The sequence below is a fragment of the Lucilia sericata genome, unplaced genomic scaffold (genome assembly GCF_015586225.1).
Source record: "Lucilia sericata isolate MDLA Ls3-8-SP2 unplaced genomic scaffold, ASM1558622v1 Contig000435F_arrow, whole genome shotgun sequence".
Taxonomy (NCBI): Eukaryota; Metazoa; Arthropoda; class Insecta; order Diptera; family Calliphoridae; genus Lucilia; species Lucilia sericata.
Genome location: NW_023994450.1, coordinates 34,821 through 61,723, shown reverse-complemented (window position 1 = coordinate 61,723; position 26,903 = coordinate 34,821). Strand labels below are relative to the sequence as shown.

The 26,903-nt window shown below is 28.2% G+C and overlaps 2 protein-coding genes across 3 annotated transcripts in view; both read right to left on the bottom strand.

Moving 5' to 3' along the window:
• LOC119604821 (cAMP-specific 3',5'-cyclic phosphodiesterase-like) overlaps positions 1-26,193 on the bottom strand; it is a 165,855-nt gene extending 139,662 nt beyond the window's left edge. The window contains exon 1 of one of the 2 annotated variants that reach the window (XM_037957686.1): positions 24,415-26,193. In XM_037957686.1, coding sequence (XP_037813614.1) covers positions 24,415-24,467 — 53 coding nt within the window. In that variant the 5' untranslated portion in view covers positions 24,468-26,193. The remainder of the gene's footprint in view (positions 1-24,414) is intronic. The other variant, XM_037957685.1, reaches the window with a different exon arrangement.
• LOC119604826 (cell wall protein DAN4-like) lies at positions 24,559-25,383 on the bottom strand (the record flags this gene model as incomplete). The annotated part of the gene is made up of 2 exons (XM_037957693.1): positions 24,559-24,582; positions 24,636-25,383. Coding segments are annotated over 2 exons (772 nt in total), but the record flags the coding sequence as incomplete, so codon positions are not given.
• Positions 26,194-26,903: the final 710 nt, after the last annotated feature.

Below are 26,903 nucleotides of genomic sequence, written 5' to 3'. Positions count from 1 at the left end.
GAGAAGAAAACGAACATAAGAAATGTTAAAGTACAGCATGGATTCCCATACTGACAGGTAGAAAATGTTTTTAACATCTGAGGCCATTTCCAAGTGCAGTGGCTGTTCACTTTTATTTGTTAAAAGAAATTTAACAAGAAAACATGTAGAAATGAAAATCGTGCGTCACTAAACATAGTGCCATGACTACTACACTCTTTGTGGCAGAGGTTCGAAGGACCAAAATCTTGAAATTGATTTATATGTTTTATAAGTGAAGGCTGAATTATATGTGAAACTTATTCAGAATGTATAAAATATAGAATTCGGGAAGTAGTAAAACTTTAGCGAAATAAATTGGTATTAATATAATACCATATAATTCAGTCATATCATGTGAATTGGACCAGGTTCGAAGGACCAAATTCTTTAAATTGATATTAAAGCTTAAGAACTCAGTTATTGAGCAATATTTTTGAATTGACTGTTGAAAAATTGTATCATTAAGCAGATTTTAGAAGACAAAACTCCTTTTGAATGGGCTCGAAGGACCAAAATCTATAAAGTCTTCTTGCAGTTGTAATATATCGCCTTAAATCCGACTGGTGCCCAATAATTTTAAACAAAAACATCTCTTGCCATAGTTACCAAAAAATAAAGTTATTATGAAAGCGATGCGAAGGACCATAATTTAGAAATTAACTTTTATTCTAAAATGTTTGTAATTTTAAAAAAATAATTCATACGCCTTAAATACTGTTCAGCACTGATAATAAAGAAACGATGGGAGAGGTTCGAAGGACCAACATTACGAAATTTAAAAAAAATTAAAATTTCCATTTAACAAATCTTTAAAGTCCAAATCCTATAAAAAATCCTACCTGGTTCAGTAAAACTGAAAGAAGAACTTCAGTTTTCAGCATGAAAGGTCCGAAGGACCAAAATGAAGAAAAATGTGGTATTTTCTATAAAATAGGTTTGAAGGACGAACATGGAACTCAAATTATTAAAAAGAAAAGTTAAAGTAGAAGTTATGAATGGTTCGAAGGACCAAATTGAAGGAAATAGGCGGAAGATGTGGTTTGAAGGAAAAAGGCAATCTTTATACTATTTATGTAACTTTATACCGATTTGATGAATCACGAAAAACTAAAGTGAAAGTAAAAGTACGGTTTTTTATAATGATAGGTTCGAAGGACCAAAATTAAAACGAAAACTTTTGTTCAAGTACTTTATCACAAAGAATGACAAACTATTTGAAAGTGAAAGCATAAGAAAGGAGATTTAATAAATCAAATACTTAAATGGCTGATACAAATCCTTAACAATTAAAGTTCTTAATAATTATAAAAGAGATTCGAAGGATCATATTCGTGAAATTAACTTCAATCCTAATATTTTTAAATTTCTAGAAAGAAAATTGTAAAGTACCGCTTAAAAATAGTTCAGCAGCGATAATAATGAAAACTATTCTTAAAAAGTTTAGAATAGTTTTAAAATTTTTAACTGTGCCAGAGGTTCGAAGGACCAACATTGCGAAAAAATTATAAGTTTTATGTTTTCATTTAACAATTCTTATAAAAAAAACCCTGCCTGGATCCACAAAACTGAAAGTAGAAGTTCAGATTTCATCATGAAAAGAAAAGTTGAAGTAGAAATTCTAGTTTCATTACGAAAGTTTCGATGGACCAAACCAAAAGTAGGCGGAAGAAGAAAGACAATCTTCTATTATTTATATTACTTTATCCCGATTTGTTGTATGACAAAAATCATACTTCTTAAAAAAAAACTGCATTAAAATTAAAGTAGAAATTCAAATTTTTTATAACGAAAGGTTCGAAGGATCTAAATCGAAAAGTAAACTTTTGTTTAATTAATTTATCAAGTTTTCCAACGATTCCAATGTGAAAGCATAAGATAGAAGATTTATCAGTTTAAATACTTAAATGGCTGATACAAAACCTTTTTAAAATTAGGTTCGTAGGACCAAAGTTATAGCAAAACTCCAGAAATGGACTAAAATTTAAATATTTGGTATAAGTTTTACATGCTTTGGAAACATTTCAACATTAAAGCATTTTATCTGAAATATATAAGTACGAAGGATCAAAATGTTAAAATTAACATTTAAAGAAGAAATTTGGAACTTTATGCAACGTTTTTAGCGCAGTTTGAAATCTAAATTTTAACACTCAAACCTTTCCGAAAAGGCATATTTTAGTTAGTTTAGGTTCCATGTATTTAGATGATATGTTATGAGAGTATGGAAACAGCTGATAATTATAGTTAGACGAGTTTGAAAACTGAAAACTTAAGTATGGAATAGATTTCATTCTTTTAAATCATTGACTTGTGTTTAACTCAATATTAAATAACAACTGACATTTTCAACACTATTTCCACTTCAATATGAACAAGTGCTGTGCAGTTTCTTTATATATTGGAATCGAGAAATAAATATAGAGAAGAGTTAAATTAAAAGTGAATTATAGATATATAAAGTTAAGTGGAGTTTAACTTCATATACACAATGTTAAAGTTTTAAAAAATATTAACGTTATTAAAATGAATTGAGACACTATTCCTGGAAAACATTGGTTTTGAGTTGAATTCAGAATCCTATATAGTTCCTTAGTATTTGAGTAACTTAACTAAATGGTGTAACCATGAAGATGTATATTAGAAAACAACATCACAATCATGTTGAGTTCTAAACATTTCAAATTATGTCCTAACATGTTGAATTTGCAACAGTTGCACACAGTTACTACGTATGTATGTATTTGTTTTACTATTATCCTAGCTCCTGTTGCTACAAAAGTACTTTTTTCCACAATATTTTCATTTCATCCTTTTCAACAATAACAACAACCTTAAACTAAAAACTAAAGTTCTACATCATGTTGTGCTACAACTTCCTATGCCATACAATTTTCTTTTTTGGCTTTAGGTTGCACCCCAAAAAAGTGATGGTATCACAAAAAGGAAACATTTCAATTTTCTTTTCTAGACTTCAGTGGTTAGTTATTTTCTTATTTATTCTTTTTTATTTTTTTGCTTTTAGCCAAAGTCTAAGAAGAAGAAAAATATTGAGGGGAAAAACTAGGTTAAGGTAAAAGTTTTTCAATGTAAATTTCCACTGCCTATACTAGTTGAAGGTAGTGGTAGTTGCGAAAAAAAGGAGTTGCTTAAACATTTCAGGGTTATTTTGATATATTAACATCAAAATTATTTTAACATGTAAGAGAAGAGGAGTTATTCTAAAATTTAATAAATAAAAGAAAATATTTTAAATTTCTAAGAAATTTTTATACGAGAATTTTGTAAGAATTTGTTTAAAGTTTTCTTTAGATGGCAGTGTAAGAGTTAGAAAATAATTTCATTTGTGTTAATAGAAAATTTCTTTGCTTAAAATCAAAAGGTTCAATAGCATTAATATGATCAGTGTCTAACGAAAGAAATTGTACAGTTTTGAGGTAGGTACTGTGGATGGAACGTTTTTAAAGATATGTTTGAAAATCTAGTTGTTGTAATTTTTTATAAAAATATTTTTTTAGCAAAAATTTAAATTTTAATCAAGCAAAAATTCGATTTATTCGTGAGTAATTCGAGAACTTACAAAAATTCCGCATTCAGTTTACATAAAGTTTTACCCCGAAAATCAATTTCGTACGAGAGATTCGTTTTCTCAGATAGAATTTGATAACTCAGAAGGAATTTAATTTCTAAGGAGGAATTTGATTTTTGAGAAGAAATTTGAATTTTGAGAAGAAATTTGAATTTTGAGAAGAAATTCTCTTTCTTTTCTAAATATCGATCTCTAAAAAGAAATCCGATTTCTACGGAGGAAAAATATTTCTCAAGTGAAATTCGATTTCTCATGAGGATTTCGATTTTTGACGAGAAATTTGATTTCTCATGAGAAATTCGATTTCTTTTCTTAATGTCGATCTCTCAGGAGAAATCCGATTTCTGTGGAAAAATAAGATTTCTAACGAGAAATTCGATTTCTTTTCTAAATGTCGATCTCTCAGGAGAAATGCGATTTCTGTGAAGAAATAAGATTTCTCACGAATTTTTCATGAGAAATTTGATTACTCACGAGAAATTCAATTTCTCACGAGAATTTAGATTTCTTTTCTAAATGTCGATCTCTAAGGAGAAATCCGATTTCTTTGGAGAAATAAGATTTCTCACGAGAAATTATATTTCTTACGAGAAATTCAATTTCTTTTCTAAATGTCGTTCTCTAAGGAGAAATCCGATTTCTCACGAGCAATTTGATTTCTAACGAGACATTCGATTTTATACGCGAAATTCGATGCTATTTATAAATGTCGATCACTAAGGACTAATTTGATTTCTGTGGAGAAATACAATTTTTCAAGTGAAATTTGATTTCTTACGAGAAATTCGATTTCTTTTCTAAATGTCGATCTCTTAGGAGATATCCGATTTCTGTGGAAATTCGAATTTTCACTAAAAATTAAAATTTTCACTAAAAATTCAAATTTTCACTAAAATTCAAATTTTCACTAAAAATTCAAATTTTCACTAAAAATTCAAATTTTCACTAAATATTAAAATTTTCCAAAAAATTCAAATTTTCACTAAAAAATTAAAATTTTCACTAAAATTCAAATTTTCACTAAAAATTCAAATTTTTACTAAAAATTAAATTTTTCATTAAAAATTCAAACTTTCACTAAAAATTCAAATTTTTACCATTAATTCAAATTTTTACTAAAAATTTAAATTTTCACTAAAACTTCAAATTTTCACTAAAATTCAAATTTTCACTAAAAATTTTAATTTTAATATAAAATCTGAATTTGGACTAAAAATTCAAATTTTCACTAAAATATTTAATTTTCAATAAAATTTTAAATTATCCTTAAAAATTAAAATTTTCACAAAAATGGGATAAAATTATAAATTTTCACAGAAAAAACTGATTTTGTACTTTAAATGATTTTTTCCAAAAATTCCGGTTTTCAATAACAAAATCTCAATTTTCACCAAAACATCAGTTTTTCTCTAAAAGTCGTTATTTGCAATAAAAGTACAATTTTTAATTTAAAATACATTTTGTCTAACGACTTTCTTCTCAATTGATCTGATAAAGCTTCGATTTCTAAACAGAAGCTACAAAGAGAGAGAGAGAGAGAGGAAGCTAGAGAGTTCAGAGAGCTCATAATTACGCTCCTTAAATAGTTTTGAAATTAAACTTTAACTGCGATAAATGATGAACTATTGAAAACCTTAAAAGCAACTGATCAGAAATGGATCTTATATATTGATCTATAACAAACACATCAACTTTATTACCTAAAAAACAACTTTTAAACAATTAAAAAATTTCTAATTAATTTAATTTTGTTTTATTTAAGTTTCAACAGCTTTTATAATATGCACACAAAATAAATGAAATATTTTAATAATCATTTACTCAACTACAGTTGTGTTGACATCTACTCGGTTAAATGACAATTTTCCTGCAAGTGCTATATAATTAATTAAATATAAATTTTCATTAGAATCCCTTTGGGCCATCAATGAAAGAGAGTGGAAACGAAAAGCATGCATTCCCTCATTAGTTTTACCAATGTCTTTTGTATGAGAAATCCTCTTTCGAAATTAAATTAAGAAAAAAAAAAAGAAGAAAAACACAGAAATAATCATCTTTTTCACATTTATTTCATCTTTTTTTTTTTGCGCAAACAACATTCAAGTATTATAATCGATCGATTGCATTTACAACTTTATTTCATTTCATGCTCTGGCTTGAGAATTAAACATTAAAATGGGTGGTTGAAGGCGATGATGATGATTTTAACCATTACAGTTTGTATTCATTACAACGTTCTTCATACTTGCAATATAGACATGTAGCAATACACATACATACTTGCACGCAGTTACAGATACTTTTGTTGTTGTGTTATAAAAAAAAACCTCCCATAAAAATTACCAACATACCTTAGAGATTTTTAAATATTCGTTAGATACTTGTGTGAAGTCAGCCAGGCAAACAGATAGAATCAACAACAAAAAAATGAGTAAAGAAAAACAGACATTCACTCACAAAACAGTTACGAAAAGTAAGTTTCGTTTTGCTTGCGTTTCTAAATGGGTGTTAGTGTAATACAACGACAGCCTTGTTCCAGTATTAAGGGTATCGGGGTTTAGAGGGCGTTTAGAACCTGATGCATAAATGGTATGTATTACAAAATGTTGGTTCTGTTGATGTCGATGACGATGAAGACGACAACAACAAGAACATTTGTGTTGATTGTGATTGCGTTTACAATTGTTAGTTTGTAATTTGTAAGCAATGATTGGTATTGAATGAATAGGAAACTGGAGAAAAGAAAATAATTTTTATAGAATATTGTGCAATTATTATAAATATTTGTAAGATTCTTCTTTGATGCTTTTTATTAAGAGGTTTTCCATAATGATGATGATGATGTTGTAATGTGTATGTGAATGTTGCAACAGAGGAGATGTATAATCGTGACATAATTTTGAAAAAAAAGTTAAGAATTTAAGGTGGTGTCAGTTGTAATTGATATAAATAAAAGAAAGTTTATTTAATTCAGCCATCATCGACTTTTTCTGAATGTTTATATAGCGATCATTATTAACTCTAACGTTGGGAGTTTAATCAAATCGATATATTACCCATGTATAGGTCTGGTAGAATCATTACCAAAGGACTAATAACTTCTTTACATCTATGCTGCGGCTTTGAAAAAAGGGAAATCATCACACAAATGAAGCGAGAGAGAGATAACAATTTAGAGAGCACATAATAATATTGAAATTAAGCTTAAAAATGGCCGACAATATCATATGTCTTATATATTGAGTCCTATGAGTCGATTATATAAGCCATGACCCTCTATCTAACTTTTCTAATATTGGTACATCCGTCAGAATTAATCTCATTAAGTCACGACCTAAAATATCATCAACATAATACAACGAGAGTAGGCTAATAAAAAGAGCTCATAATTTCGCTCACTATAGGTCTTATACATTGACCTATATCCGAGTTAGAAATGGGAACGCACAATATCTAAGCAGGATGGGCAATATCATTAAAAAGGAGAAACATGAGACAAAGGGAGAACGAGTTATAGAGCACTTTGTGAGTCCATAATTTCGCTGAATAGATAATTTCAAAAAATTAACTTTGAAATGGGTGACAAGATCATATGATTTAACATCTCTAGTTTACTGTAATAAGTCAGAGAACATTGAAAACTTGATGAGTAAGTGTTCTGAAATACGTAGTCCTCATAGGTTGATCTGTAGAAGATTTAGCAATGGTAACTTATTCTACGTTCTTTAATCCTCGCCCGTCCGTTTGTAATTCCGTAATTCCCCCTCCCCCCGGGCCATGTTTCCTTAATGAAAACTCCATCATGCTGTTTTGCAATCCCGGGGTATAGAGGTGCTACCAATACCTCTAGTCTGCCGGGACTATAAACTGGTGATGATCAAATGTATCCTTGGCCTTTCCTTGGAATGATTTGACATGGGGTCTAACCAAAGTACCATATAATCTGGCACTACGGGTGGCCGGTTGCCCACAGGACCTAGTCCTGACCGGTCAATTGGTTGAGGTTACTTCTGGGTCCACGTAGTGGCTGTATCTCCTACTCTTCGCGTAGTAGGGCGTATCTCCTACTCTTCGCGTAGTAGGGCGCCAGTATATGTTTGGGAATTTACAGGTTGACACTTGGTAGTTGCCTGTCATTCCGTAGATCGTTCTTTATGGTCTGAGAATGGAACTGATGTAATTGGTGAACGATCGGGAAAGACTCCTCTGACCGACAGGAGACTAGTACTGATTTAGTATAGTAGACCTTTTACTTCAGGGAAGTTCTCGGTGCTGTTGGCATCTTAACAGGATTCATATTGTTTAATGCTACGCGACATATGGTTGAGGTCCGTTCCCTCAACTCGTCGGGGCAATTATTGGGTTCGAATTTACTTTGGAAATTTCTACATCCTTTGTCATATAATCTGACATACAGAGAGATCCTGATTTATTAGTTGGATATTTCGGACTACCAAATACGTCTCTAGGTGCTGTTGCCGAATCAACAGAGCCATCTCAGTAGTGTGATTGCGAGGGCTTTAAGAGGTTAAGGAATGCACTGGAATGGGTCATTAGTTGATGGGGATTGCATTTTAAATAATGCAATCTTGCATGACATCATAAGAGTGGTCACCTTCCGGTATATCGGAAGATTGATTTCACCTGATGTTGGGGTTTTTCGCCCCTTCTATTGACTTTAGACCAGTGATTGTTTTCCTTGTCGGGGTTTGCATTGGGATTGATCCCATGATACCTGTCATTCCGCAACGGGGCTAGAGATTAGATAGCTCGGGTTCTTCAACAAAGTGTTTGTACATGGACCGACTCATCCATGTACAAAAATTGGAACCTGAGTTCTTCATTGAAGGATTAAGGGGCGCGTGGTAGACCATCTCTAGTCTAACCCGTGGATGAAAAAGACCACCGTGAAATAAGGCCGTCATAGACACATTCGTGTCTATCCGCTCGTCCGTCTGACTGGCTTACCAAGTAAACTTTTTGCCTAAAGTTCTGGTTGTAAGATATCATGATGAAATTTTGCACATAAATAAAAATCGGTCATTCAATAATTAAGTTCCTTATAATATCACAAGGAATAACAGGTTTTTATATAGAAAAATGTGTGTATAACAGATTTATTCTATAGAAAATTTTGTGTATAACAGATTTATTTATGTGAACTCAAAACTCTCTAAAAAATTATTTTAAAATCGGCCGGTACATAATTCTGGTTATTGTTTTAAAATCGGATCGGAGCGGATCTTACATTGTAGGGCATCATATTTTCGTTCATGATCAATTTTTTTTTGCTTTTGTTATTGATTTAAAAAAAACTAGAAATCCAAAAGAAAAAAAATATTCTTGACCTACAAAATAAATTTCATATTGACCATCATTTGAAAAAGCCATGAGTCATTTGCCAGAATTTTATTTATTATTTATTTTCACTTTTTTTTCAAATTAAATTAATTACGAAGCAATAAGAATGCTAAAAGTCTTAACAAAATAAACAAACCAACAACAAACTTCTATTAAAGCATTGAAAAATTGCTAAATAATTAGCCAATTTACTAAGCCTTTTAAGGTAAACATTGTTTAAACACATACATACATACATACATACATACATACATACATACATACATACATACATACATACATACATATGTATAAGTGAAAAAAAAAAAAATACATCAATCAATTTCATAATTGGCGCCACTTACATACGCAATTGCTTAAATGTGCTAATTTGCATGGGATTTAGTACTTTTTTCACTTTGATACTTTGGAAAAAATCTGATTTAGAAATGTAATTTTACTAGTTTAGCAAACTAAGGAGAAAAAATTGCATGATTTTTTTTAAATTACATTAAGTAGACACAACTTAACTTGTTTTTATTTTTTAAAATTCATATTATAATAAAATCAAACATCAAACAAAGTCATCATATTGTTGACGATGATAATGTTGATGACGACAAAGATGTTTTTTTATATAGAAATATATAAATTATACAATTTTGAAGTGGGGGGGGGGGGCTTATGTTGTTGTTCTCTGTGTGTATAAAATGAATTTAAATTAAATTGATGTTGTGTGCTTTAAACAAAAAATATCTAAACAACCAACCAACAAGCAAAATAAATAAATAAAAAAGGTTGAAATTTGTTAAAACGTTGTCATAGTAAATAAGAATTTATAAATAAATTGAAATCTTAAAGATTTATTTTATTGAGTTAGAGCGAAAGGAAAAAAAGATTTCTTATGAACATTACTTTGATTATGGGCTTATTATGAACGATTATTTATATGTTTTAGAATACCCTACTTGACACAGGGAAAGTATATTTGCTTATAAGGATTATAAAATGCAGCTTATATGTAAATGATCACATTAACTTGAAGGTAATTTTCGATACTTGAATGTAATAAAACTTAATTATTTAGAAATTTTGTATAGAAAAATGTATGTATAACAGTTAGAATAATATAGAACGATTTTTGAATACAAGCTTTTCTATATATAACAAAATTTTTTCCGTATAACAGTGTTTTCTTTGGAAACATTTGTGTATAACAGTTGTTTTCTATGGACAAATTTGTGTATAACAGTTTTTTATTTAAAAAATTTTTGTATAACAGTTTCTTCTATGGAAAAATTTGTGTATAACAGTGTTTTCATTGGAAAATTTTATGTAAAACAGCTTTATCTGTAGAGAAATGTGTATATAACAGTTTTTCCTATAGAAATATTTTTGTATAACAGTTTTTTTATAGAAAAAATTGTGTGTAACAGTTTTTTCTGTTGAAAAATTTGTGTATAACAGTTTTTTCATTAGAAAAATGTTTGTAAAACAATTTTTTCTGTAGAGAAATATGTGTATAACAGTTTATTCTACAGACAAATTTTTAAATAACATTTGTTTTTATAGAAAAAATTGTGTATAACAGTTTTTCTGTAGAAGCATTTTTGTATAACAGTTTGAAAAATATGTGTATAACAGTTATTCTTAGAGAAAAATTTGTGTATAACAGTTTTTCTAGGAGAAAATCTTGTGTATAACTGTAGAACATTTGTGTATAACAATTTTTTTTAGAGAAAAGTAGAAAAATATCTGTATAACAGTTGATTTTATAGAAAAAATTGTGTATAACAGTTTTTTCATTAAAAAAATTTTTGAATAACAGTTGTTTTTATAGAAAAAATTGTATATAACAGTTTTTCTGTAGAAACATTTTTGTATAACAGTTTTCTCTGTAGAAACATTTTCGTATAAGAGTTTTTTCATTAGAAAAATTTTTGTAAAACATTTTTTTCTGTAAAGAAATGTGTGTATAACAGTTTTTTCTATAAAACATTTGTGTATAACAGTTTTATATATAGAAAAAATGTGTATAAAAGTTTTTATTACAGAAAAATTTATGTATAACAGTTTTTCTGTACAAGAATTTGTGTATAACATTTTTTTCTAAAAAAAAAAATTTGTGAATAACGGTTTTTTCTATAGAAAAATTGCGTATAACAATTTTTTCCATAGAAAATTTATGTATAACAGTTTTTCTGCAGAAAATTTTGTGTATAACAGGTTTTTCTATAGAAAAATTTGTGTATAACAGTTTCTCTATAGAAAATTCTTGTTTACAACAGTTTTTTCATTAGAAAAAACTTGCGTATAATAGTTTTTTCATTAGAAAAATTTGCGTATAACAGTTTTTCTGTAGAAAAATGTTTCTATAACAGTTTCTTCTATAGAAAATTTAGTGTATAAAAGTTTTTTCTATAGAAAAAAAAATTTTGTAAAATTATTGTGTAGAACAGTTTTTTTTTTATAGAAAAATTCATGTATAACAGTTTTTTTCTATAAAAAAATTCGTGTATAACAGTTTTTTTATAGAAAGTTCTGTGTATAACAGTTTTTCTAAAAAAAATTTATAGAAAAAATCTGTATAATAGTTTTTTCTATAGAAAAAAAATTTGCATAACATAATATTTTTTCTTTAACCGAGTTTTTTACTAAAAATAATGTGTATAACAGTTTTTCTATAGCAGATAGATCGGTTTAAAGTTTTCACAAACTTAAGCTCCTTTTCAATTATTGAAAAAATCGCAAAAAGCTTATTAAAGACATTTCAGTTTTTCAGTAATGTTTATGGTAATGAGTACTGCTTATTTAACAATCAAAAAGCGCTGCTTATGCTTAAGCTTTAAGCAAAACATGTAAAAGTTTTTTCTATTAAATGAATTGTTATATTTTTAATTACTTTCTTATATTTCAAACTCACAAAGTTAAACGTTAAGTGCTTACAAATATATGTTTATTTAAAAAGTTTTGTGGTAAACTTTTGATTACAAAGAGTTTACTTATTTTTATTTTATTATTAAACATATGAGTTGTTTATTGTTTTGCTGTTGTTGTTTCTATAGAAATTCTTGTTAAGAATAATTACATTTGTATGTGTAAGTGTCACATTTGTCAAAATTTCAACATGCTGTCATTTCCATTACGATTGGTTTTGGATTTGATAATTATAAATAAATATGTATAGGAGTAAAAGAAAGTGCAGAAAAGAGCAGGTTGATTTTGTTTTAAAAGTTTTAAATGAGTTAAATAATAAAAGTGGTTGTTAAAAGAAATAGCCGAATTCTTACTAATGTCATTACCGGTAGTGTATTAAGTAAGTAGAAATACAATTACATCAAATTTGTAAAGTAATATATGGCAAATTTTATCTAAAATCGTTATAATAGTTCATTTGTTTTGAAACCCATCAATAATACCCTCATCGACGCCTAACAACCGCTATTAAAGTCTTTACCTTTTCACCTCTATTTTTTGTCAAAATTGTTTTTATAGATACATACATGCTACTACTTATACACTTTTAGTTATTTATTATCCACATTTATTATTTTTATTTCTATTTCTATTTCAAATATTGCTTAAACATTTGCCCAGACACTTTAGCAAAACTTTGTTTTTTTACAAGTTTCCTTTAGAAATTACTACATACCTAAAACTTGAGGCAACTTGTCGTCATAAGTCTTTCGGTAACTTGCCACACATATGTATAGATATAGATTCCTACACATGCAAGTAAGTATTATATATACACCGTTAAAACTTGCTAAAAATTTTGTTTGTTTTTCGTGCGTAATTAATAAATTTATGTCAATTTATGTATGTTTAACTATAAAGCAACAACAGCAATAACATCACAAGTAATAAAAGCAATAAGTAAAAGAAAATGTGTATAAATGAAGAAAAACAAGTTTTCCCATTTATGAAAACTTATGTTCAAATAAATGCAAAGTTTTGTTACTTTAACAACACGATCAAAAAACAACTAAAACTGAAAGTTTTTTTGCGCGCTTCAAATGATTTATGGTAATATGTAGGTATGTTGTTGGTGTTTTTAGTTTGTGATATAGTATGTTGTGGGTCTGTCTTTCAGTCTGTTTGTCTATATATTTCATTTTATTTATTAATGTGCGAATAAGTATTTTCATTGGAGAATGAACATTTTTAAAAGTTTTAGTTGGTTATTTTAAATTTATAAAACCTTTTTGTTTTTAAACTGCTACTTATTAGTTTTATGATTTTAGAAGCAGAGTTTTGTAACTAATTTTGGGTTTTTAAAAACAAACTATTTTCATTTTATGTTGGAAAGTAGTTAAATTTATAAATAAATTGTTGCTAATATGTAGGAAAAGAAATGGATAACAGTTTTTATTTACGGTTAACACTTTTTTCCAAAAAAAAAAATTATATAACAGTTTAAATTATGAAAAAATGTATAACAGTTATGTATAGCAGTTTTTCATAGAGAAAAATATTTGTGAATAACAATATTTTCTATAGAAAATTATATAAAAATGTGTTTAAATGTTCTTTCTATAGAAAAATTTATGTATAACAGTTTTTCTAGGGATAAATTTGTTTATAATAGATTTCTAATAGAAAAATTTGTGTATAACAATTATTGTTAATAGAGAAAAATTGTGTATAATAGTTATACTTAGTGAAAAGTTTGTGTATAACAGTTATACTTAGAGAAAAATTTGTGTATAAGAGTTTTTCTTGGAGAAAATGTTGTGTATAACAGTTTTTTTATAGAAAAGCTTGCGAAAAACTGTTTTACTACAGAAAAATTATGTATAACACATTTTCTTAGAGAAAAAATATGTTTTTTTCTACAGAAAAATTATTGTCTAACAGTTTCTTAAAAAAATATTTGTGAATAACAGTATTTTCTATATAAAAATTATATAAAATTGTTTATAAAGGTTCCTTCCTTGTTTATAAAGGTTCCTTCTATGTATAACAGTTTTTCTAGGGAAAATTTTGTGTATAAAAGATTTCCAATAGAAAAATTTGAGTATAGCAATTATTCTTATAGATAAAATTGTGTATAACAGTTAGGAAAAATTGTGTTTAACAGATTTTTTTAGAGATGAGTTAGTGATGAGTGTTTTCTTAGAGAAAATATTGAGAATAACTATATTTACTAGAGAAAAAATTGTGTATAACACCATTACTTAGAGAAATTTTATGTTAACAGTTTTTTCAGCAGAAATATTTGTATAACAGCTTCTTAAACAAATATGTAATAGGTTTTTTAGAGGAAACTTTATGTACAATAGTTTCTCATAGAGAAAAATATCAGTATTTTGTATAGAAAATTCTATAAAAAATATATATGAATGTTCTTTCTATAGAAAAAGTTATGTATAACAGTTTTTCTAGGAACAAATTTGTGTATAAGAAGTTGACAAATAAAAAAATTATGTATAACAATTATTATTAAAGAAAAAATTGCGTATAACAGTTATACTTAGAGAAAAATTTGTATATAACAGTTTGTGAATAACTTTTTTTAAGAGAACAAATTACTTATAACACATTTACTTAGAGAAAAATTTGAGTACATGAGTTCTCTTTGAGAAAAAATTGTGTATAAGGGTTTTTCTTAATATATAAAAATATTTTTTAACAGTTCTTTCTATTGAAAAATGTATGTATAACATTTTTTTTAAGAAAAAATTGTGTATATCTCATTTTCTTAGTGAAAATTTTGAGTATAACAGATTTTCTTAGAGATAAATTTGTGCATAACAGTTTTTATGAGACAAAAAATTGAGTATAAAACATTTTCTTAGAGAAAAATGTATTTGTAACAGTTTTTCTTACAGGGAAATGTGTATATAAAAGATTTTAAAGTTTAACAGTTTTTGTATAGAAAAATATTCATATAACAGTTCATTATATTGAAAAATTTATGTATAACAGATTTTTCTACAGAAAAACTTATTTATATTAGCTTTTCCCACACAAAAAATTGTGTATAAGAGTTTTTTTAAGAAAATATTGGGTATAGCAGAAGAAAAGAAAAGTTTGTGTATAACAGTTTTTTTAGAGAAAATTTTTTGTATAAAAGTTTTTATTAGAGAGAACATGTGTATAACAGTTTTTCTTAGAGAAAAAATGGTATAATAGTTTTTCTTAGAGAAAAGTTTGTGCACAACAGTTTTTATTAGAGAAAACATGTGTATAACAGTTTCTTCTACAGAAAAAATGTGTATAACAGTTTTTCTTAGAGAAACATTTTTGTATAAAAGTTTTTATTAGAGAAAAAAATTATGTATAATAGTTTTTCTTAGAGAAATGTTTGTGTATAACAGTTTTTATTAGAGAAAACATGTGTATAACAGTTTCTTCTAGAAAAGAGTTTGAGTATAACAGTTTTTATTAAAGAAAACATGTGTATAACAGTTTTTTCTAAAGAAAAAAAATGTGTATAACAATTTTTCTTAAAGAAAAAATTGCGTATAATTTTTTTTCTATATTAATGTTTGTGCATAACAGTTTTTCTATAGAAAAATATGATTATAACAGTTTTTTGAGAAAAAATAGTGTATAGCACATTTCCTTAGAGAAAAACTTTGTCTATAACAGTTTCTTTCTATAGAAAAATTTTGTATAACAGTTTTTTTTTGAGAACTAAAGAAAATTATATATAACAGTTTTTCTATTTCATTTAAATACTACATTTTAAACAACTGCTTGTTTTTAACAAAAAGTTTCAATGAAATCTTAATTTTAAAAATATTTGAATAAAAAATTTCAACATACCACATTTGAACTGCTGATGTTTTGCAAGGATTTAAATAATCCGTTAAAATTAATTAAATGTCGTTGTTAATCGTGTTCTTTGTTGTTGAATTAAGTATAATTTTTTCTAAAATTAAGTTTTTTTCTATTTTTTTTTTTAATTAAATTTTTTTATTATTATTAGTTTAAAAAGCATTAGTATGTGGTGACACCGTTACACAGAGAAAAATAAATTTGTTTGAGCATTGAGGGGGTAGTGGACACATTTTTATACACATGACTACATTTTGTTGGGTATTTATTTTTTTGTTATTGTCAAAGAAGATTTTGAAAAAAAGTTTTATTTATTTTTTTTATTATTTAAATGAATTAATAGCAAGATATTTTCATTTGAGTATTGTTGTTGCTGTTATTATACACTTTTTGCTTTTATATTTTTATTATTATTATAATATTTATGTATTTGTATGTTTTTCATCATTTTATTCTATTTATATTTATTTATTTGTATGTATGTATGTATGAATTTCTTTTTTTCAATTCTACTTAAGTATTAAATGAAAATTCAATTTAATTTGATTTGATTTGCGTTTACGTTTTACGTACGAATGCACAAATTATGGTGGGTTCTTTATACTGTTTGTTTGTTTATTTGTTGGTTTGTTGTTGTTGTGAGAAAATTGATGGTAGGTGGGTTTTCAGAAACACTCATTCCTAAGAGCCCTCTGCAAGGGGGAAAAGCTTTAAAGAGGGTTTTCAACTAGGTTTGTAGTTGTTGTTGCTGCTTGTACTTGTTTTTATTATATGTATTTTTCTATGTTTCTTTAGAAGAGGATATTAAAAAAAAGGTGTAAAAGAAGAAAAACAGATTTTAGAAAAAAAAGTGAATGGTTTTCATTTTTGTTGTTTTTGTTGTTAAAGCGTAAAGGGAAAGTATAGATGTTGCTACATGTTGGAGCTGATGTTTTACATAAAAATGATGGAAAATGAAAGAAAAAAATCAAATGAGGACGATCTGGAAGGGGGTGAAACGGTGTTTTGTGCAGGTTGTTGAGGAAAAAGGACTTGGTTTATATTTGTTGTTGTTGGGTTGGTTAGAGAGATGGATGAATGGTTGGTTTGGTTTGATTTGATGGCTGTATTTGGTTGCCTTATATGTAGTTGTTGTGTTTATTAGATTTTTATATTATGTTTGTTGTTATTGCTTTTGATGCTGTCAAGGGTGTTAGAAGATTAGATGTTAGATCTTGTTTTGTATTATTTTTTCTTCTGTGTTTTTTTGCTTTCTGTTTATTTTTTCATGTTCATTCAAACATAAGACAGTGGAATCAATGAGCATGAATATTAGAAAGAAAAAGTAATTATATTTTGTTACAGTGGATTGAAAAGATGAAATACACATGTTTAAGGATATCTCAGGATTAAGAGAAATATGATAAGGAAACCATTTTCTGTTTAGTATAAGACTTTTTCTTTAGAAAGATTTTTGTATAATAGTTTTTATATGGAAACATTTTCAGAAAATTTCGGTATTAAAGCTAACAGTTTTTTCTACAGAAAAATTTGTGTATAACACTTTTTTCAAAACGAAAATTCCTGAATAATTGTTTTTTCTATAAAAAATTTGTGTATAACAGTTTTTCCCATAGAAAAATTTGTGTATAACAGTTTTTTCCATAGAAAAATTTGTGTATAACATTTTTTTCCATAGAAAAACTTTGTATAACAGCTTTTACCACAGAAAAAATTGTGTATAACAGTTTTTTATCGAAAAATTTGCGTATTACAGAAAAATGTATGTATAACAGTTTTTTTTTCAAAACAAAAATTATTGTATAATTTTTTTTATAGAAAAAATTTTAATAACAGTTTTTTCAAAAGAAAAGTTTGTGTATAAGAGTTTTTTTATAGAAACAATTTTGTATAACAGGATTTTATATAGAAAAATTTGTGTATAACAGTTTCTATTAGTGAAAAATGTGTAACAGCTTTTTCTATAGAAAAATTTATGTATAACAGTTTTTTTCAAAACAAAAATTCTTGTATAATAGTTTATTTTATAGAAAAAAAATTTTATAACAGTTGTGTATAACAGTTTTTTCCATAAAAAACTTGTGTATAACAGTTTTTTCTATAAACAAATTTTAGTATAACAGTTTTTTTCCATAGACAAATTTTTGTATAACAGCTTTTTTCCAAAAAAAAATTATGTATAACAGTTTTTTATCGAAAAAAATTTGTATAACAGGTTCTTCTACAGAAAAATTTATGTATAACAGTTTTTTTCAAAACATAGTTTTTTTTATAGAAAACATTTTTTTCCATAGAAAAATTTGTGTATGACAGTTTTTTCTATGACAAATTTGTGTATAACAATTTTTTCCATAGAAAAATTTTTGCACAACAGTTTTTTCTAAAGAAAAGTTTGTGCATGTATAACAGTTTTTTCCATAGAAAAATTTGTGTATAACATTTGTTTCCATAGAAAAATTTTGTATAACAGCTTTTACCACAGAAAAAATTGTGTATAACAGTTTTTTATCGAAAAATTTGCGTATTACAGAAAAATGTATGTATAACAGTTTTTTTTTTCAAAACAAAAATTCTTGTATAATTTTTTTTTTATAGAAAAAATTTTAATAACAGTTTTTTCAAAAGAAAAGTTTGTGTATAAGAGTTTTTTTATAGAAACAATTTTGTATAACAGGTTTTTTTATAGAAAAATTTGTGTATAACAGTTTTTTCCATAGAAAAATTTTTGTACAATAGTTTTTTCTAAAGAAATATTTGTGCATAAGAGTTTTTTTATAGAAAAATTTTTGTATAACAGTTTTTTCTATAGACAAATTTGTGTATAACAGTTCTTCTATACAAAATTCTTGTACAACTCTTTTCTCTACAGCAAAATATGTGTATAACAGTTTTTTTCTAGCAAAATTTCACCATAAATACATTGATATTATTATTGGCAATAATAATGACCTTTGACCTCAGTAATTCTCAAGTATCAAAAATGTTGTGAAATTTTTACAGTACTACCATTTTCACTGTAGAATCCACTGTGGATAGGTACTAAAATCGAACCATCTTTGGAAATGTCCTATACACAAAACCACTAACCACTTTTTGCTTTCATTTAGCCCACTGTTCACATTTCATGACCGATAAAAGTAGCATTTTCAAAGAGTAGTAGCATTAAAATAATTTATGTGGGAGAAAAGGGCCAAAGCACTCGCCATAGATTTTTTTTGTTAATTTTTCTTCACAACAAATAAACAAACAAACAAATAAAATTTTTAAAAAACTCAACTCTATTTCAAGAGTTAAATAAAAGTTCACTTGATTTGCGAAGCGAAAAAAAGAAAAAGAATTTTCATGTGCAAGAAGATTTTCTTGACATTTTTCCTAGATGGAATGGAGAAGGTTGTTTTTCGTTTTTTTTTTTTTTTTGTTTTTTTTTTCTGTTGTTTGGGTGTTTTTCTTTTGTTTTTTTTTTTAAGGTTTTTCTCGTTTTCGATAATAATCACACAAACATTGAATTGTTTGTGGGATACTTAGTTTTCGTTATTTTTGCTTTAAATGTCGCCGTTTTTATTTAGTATTTTTTACTTCGATATTTCTTGCAAGTACAACAAACATTTCATTTACACTATATTTCATACATTTGTAGATATATTTCTTTTTTTTTTTTTGTATACAACACTGTTGCTATTTTAATTATTTCATTTATTTTTTGCAAAATTTTGATTTAAATTTTCTTTTAAGAAAATCCCCGTTACCCCGGTTAGATTTTGGCATAATTTTTTGATTTTTCAATAGCTGCTGTTGGAAATTATTGAATTTTTTAGAAATTATTATTTAATCACTTAAAATTTGTAGATAGTTTTATTAAAGACGTGCAGCAAAGTAGAAAAACGTCGAAAAATCACGAACCGCACGAAGTTATGAAAACATACAACACGATGAAGACGAAACAACCACGGGCAGGCAGAAAAAAGCAAAGAAAAAAAATATAGAAAAAAAAATAAAAGCAACACTAATATAAATGAAACCGATGATAATATATACATACATACAGATAGATATGTATATATGAAGGAATGTATAGCGTTTTTGTATATAAAAAGTGGAGAGTATAACAACAATGTTAAAATATACAGCGTTGTCAAAGACAAGAGCTGAGGGAAAGCTAAATTATTAAAGAAAAACAACAAAATGTTTATAGAGAAGCAAAAACATTTTGTTGGTTTTTTTTTTATCGTAAATGTTTTTCACACAGCAAAAATTATTATAGATGGGTATCAGAGCTCCAAATCAAAGCAAAATAAACAAAAACAACATAACGACAATGATGAGAGTGAGAACTCTATTTGGGGGATAACTCTCACTGCTCTCCATTTGCAATAACAAAGTGCAAAAACAATTGAAATAGCAGCAATAAATTTTAGCATAACATTAAACTTAAAGTACTCAGCAATGTAAACAAAAAGAAAACACACAAATACTCTCTGAGAGTAAGCCCCCTCAATACAATTGGAGAGCGAGAATATTTGTTAGATGGTGGTGAGTGAGTGGGTTAAGAAAAATCAAAGGGAGCTCAATAATAATTACATGTTTTCCATATTTGTTTATTGCAAAAAAATACAAGCTAAGCCTCAAGCAGCTGGCGCTCTTATCATTCCATAAAGAACATGAGCGGGAGCATGAGAGTTAACAACAATTACATAGACTTAAAGTGCGCATAATCAAGTACCCATAAAAATTACACGGTACAATAAAATCAAAGAAAACAAAACAGCACAACAATAACAAAAACAAAAAAATAACATTTTTCAACAAAACAACCCAAAAATGTTGTTGTTATGGGTATGTTTTTTGGATTTTTCTTTTTCTATAATATTCTTGTATTCTAATAAATAGATACATACAAATCTTGTGATAAATGTCAACATTACACAAAAACACTCTTTTTTTTTGACATTTTCTGCAATTTCCACACAAATTCCTATACAAAACAAAATACACAAAAATATCAACCCCAATTTTTTTTTTTTGGCAACATTAACTGTCAAATGCAAAATAAGAAATACAAAAAAATCGAGCTTTAAAGAAATCTGTCAAAAAATTGTATGTGTAAGTTTTATTTGTACTTGTCAAATTTTTTGACATTTGTTATAAAAAATGAGATGCTGATTTGGCCTTCCTCCCCTAAAGACACATTTTCCTGAAATGTTATGTTTTATTAAGGATTTTTTGTTGTGTGTTGTTTTTATGATTGAGGTAAATTGTATATAAAATTTCTCTACATAAATTTTATTTATTGTATGTAGTGAAAAAAAAAGTTTGTTAATTTCTTGTTAGTTAGTTTTGACAGCTGTCAGATCTTTTAAAGAATTTATAGATTTTTTTTATTAAATTAAAGTTTTAAAGAGAAATAATTCATTTATATGATGATTTTTAGTTTTAAAACAATTAAATAAATTATAAAATTTTTATGATTTAAAAAGAATTAAGTACATAATAATTTTTAAGCTAAATTTGTGTAATTATTTTAAATGTTTGAATAAATAGCTTGCTTATAAAACTTAGTTTGACGTCAAAAGATCAAGTGGTCAGGAATTTGACCAAAACAATAAAAACATGTTTTTTATTATATTTTTTTAGAAAATCTTATCATAAGTAGTTTTTAACCCAATTATGTGTTAAACATTTTTTAGAGATAAGAGATCAGATAAAGTATTTGGATTTAAAATTCTAATATTAAAAAAATCTTTGCAGTTTTTATAAAAGAAAGTTTAGGAGTAAATTGAAAAGAGACATCGCTCTTAATAGTTTTTGGGAGGGCTTTAGTTTGCATCTTAGGGTTTCTTGTATTCCTGTGGTCATTCGAAAATAGAAGTAGATATTGCTAACATCTGGAAGGAATAAACTGAAATAACTCATGCCTACTGGTTGAATCTAATTATACACATCTGATGCGTTGTACGATAACCAACCAGATTCCCGACCAGTAATCGGTTTGAGGACGTAACCATCATGAAAGAATATGGAAGAGACTTTAAGTCTATAAAAAGGTATTTGGTATGAAACTGGACTCTACGTGTGATAATAATTGTAAATCAATTCACTACCGTGGCATATCTGAACAAGATTTCCAGTACAGAACCGATGAAAGCTTATTCTTAATACGTCAATTTTGCTGATTGAGATAATCTGCAAAATTAAGAATGCTTGAGAAGAAAATGAATTAGTATTTGCGATATTGGATGGTCAGGCTAAGGTTGGGGCCTTGTGTTGTCATAAGAAGAAAGATTAGAGATGTCTTTTTGACAGCCACAAAATCTAGATAGCTTCGATATGGCATTTCCTAAGAAGAATTGGTAATATCTGAGACCAGTGTCACGCAAGTAGTCCTTTTTGTTAAGCGATAACATTTGCGATATTCTCTTTCGTAATCCTCCGGGAGCATGTACCCTTATTGAAAAACCAATCTTGGTGTTATTGAATCCCGGGAAAAAGGGGTGTTAGAGGTAATACCTCTAGTCTACAGGGACTTTAATGGTATCCTCGGCCATTCCTTGGAATGATTTGACATGGGGTTGAACCGGAGAACCACTGGTACCATGGGAACCGGTAGCCCGCAGGGCAGTGTTTCGGTCAATGTCTTTTCTCTGTTATTAGAGAGGTCCCTTCGGGGTGCACTTGGTGGCTGTGGTTTAAACCCAAATTCGCGGGTATAGAATGTCTGCTTGGTGCAGTCTATAATTCGGAATAAGTTCGGTGCTGTTTCCGAAATCAACAGATACCCCACAGAGGAGTGACTGTGTGACGGTGTTAAGTGTATATGACACAGGTTGAATGTGGGGGTTTACGGAACTTACGCACCCTCTATGAGTGGGTCAATTGAATGAGAAGTGTGATGGATGAAAGGTATCTTATACAAGTTATGCCATTGAATTTTCCTCCCTTGTCCAGGTATGTTCAAGGTTTACTCAGTTCATAGCAGATGGACCACAGTGCGCTCTCTGTGAGTAAGAACAAAGTCCTCAGACGTTTTGATGGATTCGTATTTCGGTCTACCGAATACATCTCTAGGTGCTGTTGTCGACTCAACAGGGATGATGTTTTTGCAACTTGGATGTTAAACAACGGAACAGCAATCAGAGCAAGTCTGAGATTAGATAGTTAGTTAGTTTGAAAGGAGGATGTATATACATCATATCCGAAGAAATACACCTAGGCCTCTATCGGGCCTGTTGTGCGCTCCTTGACCAGTGCCTCAGGTGGGAATCGAACCCACCACCTCCGGTCTACCAGACTAGAACACTAACCACTAACCTACCGGAGGCCACATTAGATATCTTAAGTACTTAAGTAAAGTGCTTGTACATGGACGGCAGAACCATGTACAAAAATTTCCACCGGAGTGTAAGGAACACAAAAAGCGATGGTGAGTCGTCTAGTCAGCTCACCCAGTGCTTGAAAAAGTACTACAGTGAAATGTAACGGACTTCGAAATCTTTCCCTTTGATAGCATAATTAAGCCATGTTGTAGCTTTCCGGTGGCGGACAAGTTCCAATTCGACTTACGATTCGCATCTTTCTTCAGCATATCCTTGTGCGATACCAAAGAGTGGTTCGGCGCCGATAAATATGATAACAAATATTAGAGTATTCAAATGTCAGTTTTGCTAAACCTTAAGCTTAGGACCACAAATTAAAAGATTTTAATAACTAATTTCAAATTTCGTCTAGCAAGTTTACAGTTTCTATATAAAACATTGATTTTGAATTTCCTAGCAAATATTTTCAAAAACTTTTAAAAAGTTTCCAATTCAATTGATAAAATATTTGCTATACGATTAAGAAAAAAAAACCAGACCTGCCTTAAAATAATTTTTAGCAAAACAACAATTCTCTCCCCCAGTCTCCACCACTCCAACTCATTAAACCCAAATGTCATTAATATTCAAAAATAAAAAATAGGGAGAGGGTTTTAAAAATAGAGAAAGAGAGAGCGAATTTAAGTTCGAGAGTAAATGATAAAGAAAGCACAACAGGATTTACCGTTATATTTAAAACATAGACCAAAATAACTAAAAGTTAATGCACTTTTACGCATGTTGTTGTTGTTGTTATTATGTTAATTGTAGTTGGGAAAAAGTGTAAAGTAAAAACAAAAATATAATTGCAAAAACAAATTTTATTATTACTGGGGGGCTTAATACAAATAGAGGGCAAAATAAGAGTCTAAAAAAAGAGAGTCATACTGACATTTTGGATGTTATTGTTGTTTACTTCAGTTTGCTTTTTTAGTATATAAACACGACAGACGCAAAAAGAAGAGATAATATATCAGAAAAAAAATCCAAAAATAATAAGTATTTTTAACTCTCTGATAATAATATGTACAAGTATACAACGAACTTATTGTCGTCAAAATTAATATTATTATTTATTTTTTTGTTATTGTTGTTGTTGTATTTTTGTGAAACAATGTTCTGCCTAATTAAACTTTGTTGTTAATATATGTATACAGAAACACTCGAATATATATTTTTATTATTATTATTATTATATATAGGGTACACACTCGCTCACTTAATGAACAAATATTGGTAATAGAAAAACTGGGCACATTTTGCAATACGAGGTGAATTTCAGTTCAGAATTTTTATTTGTATCGTAGAAAACAACATGTTTAAATATTTACTTACCTTGTGGGTGAATTGCGAAAATTATAACAACAACAGCAAAATGAACAAACCATATACACTAGAAAATTAACACCACCACCACACCACGTCGATTCTTCACCCTCCTCGCCGGCAGCAGCTCCAGATTCGCCGGCTACAGACTCGTTAGCGCCACAATTGAGGGTCGAACTTAAATCACAATTTGAAGCGGGTGTTGGGGTCTTAGTATACAAATCCTGGGCCAATAGCTCGGTAGCCGATGCCGAAGAGGCCGAGGCGTTGGTTAGATTAACGGTAACACCAGCGGCAGCTAATGCAGTTTCTACAATTGAGGCGGCCGACGATTTGCGTCTGCCTTTCGAGTGTGGTGAATTTGAGGAGGAGGCCGCCCTTAAGAATTTCGTTAGACGTTTGGTGGTTTTGGTTTTTTTCACTTTTGAACTTTGACTTAAGACATACGAGGGCGGATAGGGTAAAGTGTGTAAAGTTGAATCGGTTTTTAAAGCCGCTGTGCTGGTTTTACGCTGGGTATTGACGGCTAGAGGTGAGTTTTGTAAAGGCTGTGGTAGATTTGTGGGTAATGAATATTTGCGTAGATTAAAGGCGGATTTGGGATAGGCAGTTGTAGAGACCGGAGGCGGGGTGGTAGTATGAGGTTGCAACAAACACAAGGGTGTATTGTCAAATGTCAATTGTTTGGTTTTCTTTTTCACTTTAGAGGTGGCTTTAAGTAATTGTTTTGATTTGAATTTTTCTTTAGTGTTTGTAGAGGTGTTAGAAGATTTATGTGTTACACTAGAGGTGGTTGTTGTTGTAGTTGTTGTTGTCGTCGTGTTCGAGTTATGATGAAGTTTGTGATGCTGTTGTTGTTGCAGTTGTGGTTGTTTTATTATGGAAGTTGTGGGTGTTTGGCTTGAGGGTTTTGTTTTAAGTGATTTTAAGGAAGAATTACTGGAAGATGATGTGGTGGTGTTGGAGGCTAATGATAATCTAGGTTTAATTATAGCAGTTGTTGTTGTTGTTTGTTCGGCATTTGCTGTTTTTGTTGTTGTTGCAGCTGCTGTTGTTGTTGATATTGTCGTGGCCTGCAAAGCCTTTGCCTCCAAAGTTTTTATTTTGGAGGACGCCACCTTAAATGGTGGCGTTTTACTATTGTTTGTATTTTTATTTGAATTTTTTAAATTTTTATTAATTTTACACTTTTTTTATTATTAGCAAAAGGAGGGTGTGGTATTTTTTTTATATTAAATTTCTTAAAAAATCACTTTTAAGGTTATAATGCTTTACTTTTAATTTGTTGTTGTGTTGTTATAATTTACAATTTTCTTTGACACTTGCTTTTTTTGCTTTTTTGCACTAGAGATTTTATTACAACTTTTCTATTTTTCTATAAGAATTTTATTTTAACTTTTTTTTATATAAATTTTGATTTATTTTTTAGATTTTTTTAAATAATTTTAACTTTTTTATTTTACATAATTCTTGTGCCTTTTTTAAAAGCCGCGTTGTATGTTAGTTGTGATTTTCTTTTTGTAGCTTTTTCTTTTATTTTTTGTGTATTTTATTTTTCCGTAATTTTTCTTTTTTTTCGGACTTTTTTTTTTCTTTCTTTTTCTCTTAAATTTCCACCGACCAGCGGTGTTTTTTAACTTTAAAATTTTTATAATTTTTTAACAAATCCACCAAGTTGTTTAATTTTTAATTTCTTTCTTTATTGAATTTATTGAAAATAAATTTATTTAGTAATTCTCGTCGTAAACTTTTCAACATTTCACAAAATTTTATGTTTGTTTGTCACCACCACCATTTTTCCTTTAAAACTCAAAAAACATTTCAAAAAATGAGTGACGACGACAATGATTTTTGTATGTTTTGTTATTTCTGTTTTCCTCTGCTTAGCAAACATGCACGCATACGCTTATTTCAGACACACAAACAACAATAATTGATGGACCTACAACACACTTTGATTCATTTCATTGTTGTTTTCTTTAAAGGAGAGTAGTATAATGAATAGTAAAGAAAATCATAAGATGTTGAAGAAAAAGAAGAAGACGAGGCAGTAGTAGTTGAAAAAGAAGAGGAATCATCAGTGAAAAGGAGATAATAATGTAACAAAATCATTCTCTTTGTAAGACACACTTAATCACACAAACCTATTACATATTACACATTCTCTTACACTGTAATAAATTGTTAAAATTGTATACAAAATTTGTCGGTAAAGTTGACCAGCAGCAGCAGTAATTGAACAAAAATTTTTGAAAATTTATTTAAATAAAACTAAACAAAACATCTTTTAAAACTTGATTTTAATTTTGTTGAATTTTTGTTGGTTTAATTTTCCTTTTATTTTTCAAAACAAAAAAGTTCAATAAACTTTGTAATTTTTAATGGTTACAATGACTGACCATCACAACAGCTTGACGGGCCAAACAAAAAAGTTGTTAATATTTTTGATTTATTTTTTATAATTTTAACACTTCAACCTCTAAAATTTTGCTCTGGTT